This window comes from Rhea americana, unplaced genomic scaffold (genome assembly GCF_003343005.1).
Source record: "Rhea americana isolate MKP2758 unplaced genomic scaffold, rheAme1 scaffold_246, whole genome shotgun sequence".
NCBI lineage: Eukaryota > Metazoa > Chordata > Aves > Rheiformes > Rheidae > Rhea > Rhea americana.
In genome coordinates, this window is record NW_028186364.1 from 1,241,795 (window position 1) to 1,243,006 (window position 1,212).

At 73.4% G+C, this 1,212-nt stretch overlaps 1 protein-coding gene across 1 annotated transcript in view; it reads left to right on the forward strand.

The window, feature by feature from the left end:
• The window catches only part of KCNQ4 (potassium voltage-gated channel subfamily Q member 4), a 9,014-nt gene that overhangs the window by 4,745 nt on the left and 3,057 nt on the right, over nucleotides 1-1,212 (forward strand). The window contains exon 10 of the mRNA XM_085306746.1: nucleotides 1,091-1,135. Coding sequence (XP_085162872.1) covers nucleotides 1,091-1,135 — 45 coding nt within the window. The remainder of the gene's footprint in view (nucleotides 1-1,090; nucleotides 1,136-1,212) is intronic.

A 1,212-nucleotide genomic window follows, 5' to 3' on the forward strand; every position in this document is an offset into this window, starting at 1 on the left:
CGCCCACCGAAACCGGGACGCAGCGCCCGGGCTCCCTCCCCAAGGCTCCGGACCGTCCGTGACTTCGGGAAGCCTCTTGGAAAGGTTCAGCTCTGCCTCGATCTGCTTCTGGCGTAGCCGCAGCTCTGGGGCGTTTGGCAGAGGCGAGCGTGCGAGGGAACCTGAGCGTGCGCGAGGCTGCAAACGAACGTGCGCTGGCCACGCTGGAGCCTTGGGGGCAGCTGGGGCCCGTGCGGCAGAGCGCAGCGAGGAGCGCCCCAGCCCCKGCCTTGCCCACGGCTGGGTGCTGCGGCTGGAAAACCCTACGGCTCATCCRGCCGGTGTGTGCGGCGCCTGGTCCGGGGCGATCCCGGCGGGAAGTCTTCCCTGCACTAATCCCGGTGGGGCGATGCCCTGAAGAAGGAGAAATGATGGTCGGCGTCCAGCCGACAGCGGGGCCCTGGAGAGGAGGCGGCGTGGAGAAGCCCGTCCGGGAAGGTGTTTCCCGCGGTCAGAAGTGGGTTTCCAGCGCCCACGCCTGGGAGCACYGCGGCAAGGTGCCGGGCACGGAGCTGCGGCGAGGCCGAGCCAGCCCCGATCCCACGGAGAGGAGACGAGAGGCTTCAGCACCTCCGTGTTGCGCTGCAGATCTGCTGGTGGCATCGGCTCGCGGGCGCTACTCCGGCCCTGCTCCTGGCGAAGAGCACCCAGGAGACCCGGTGTGCGCCCGGGGCTTGGCAGGGAGAGGGAGCTCGGCTCCTCCGCGCCCTCGTGCCTCAGTTTCCCCTGCGGCAGCGGAGAGGTGTCTCGGCGAGCGCTGCCGGGGTGGCGCCKTGCGGACCGCGCCGGAGGGTCGCCCGGCGCCGAGGGGAGCACGAGCCCGGGGCGGCTCCTTCCCTCCCGCGCTGCTGCGAGCTGGCCCGGTCCGGCGGCCCGGCCGCGGCGCGGGGCTGCGAGAGGGCGAGAGGGACCGTGCCCGCCGGCCGCGGGCACCGAGGCTCGGCCCCCGCGCCCCAGCACCTCCTCTCATAACATTGCCATCTTCTCTCTCTCCTCCCCCGCCCCGCTCGCCTCCCTCCCTGGCCGCCCCACCTCTCCCCGCGCCCGGCAGCCGCAAGGAGGAGGACGCGCAGCCCCACAAGTGCTTACGGCTCAGGTAACGCTCCCCGGCGTGCAGCCGGCGCGGGGCTCCGCGGACGAGACCTGCGCAGAGCCCCCCCCCCGCCCCGCCGC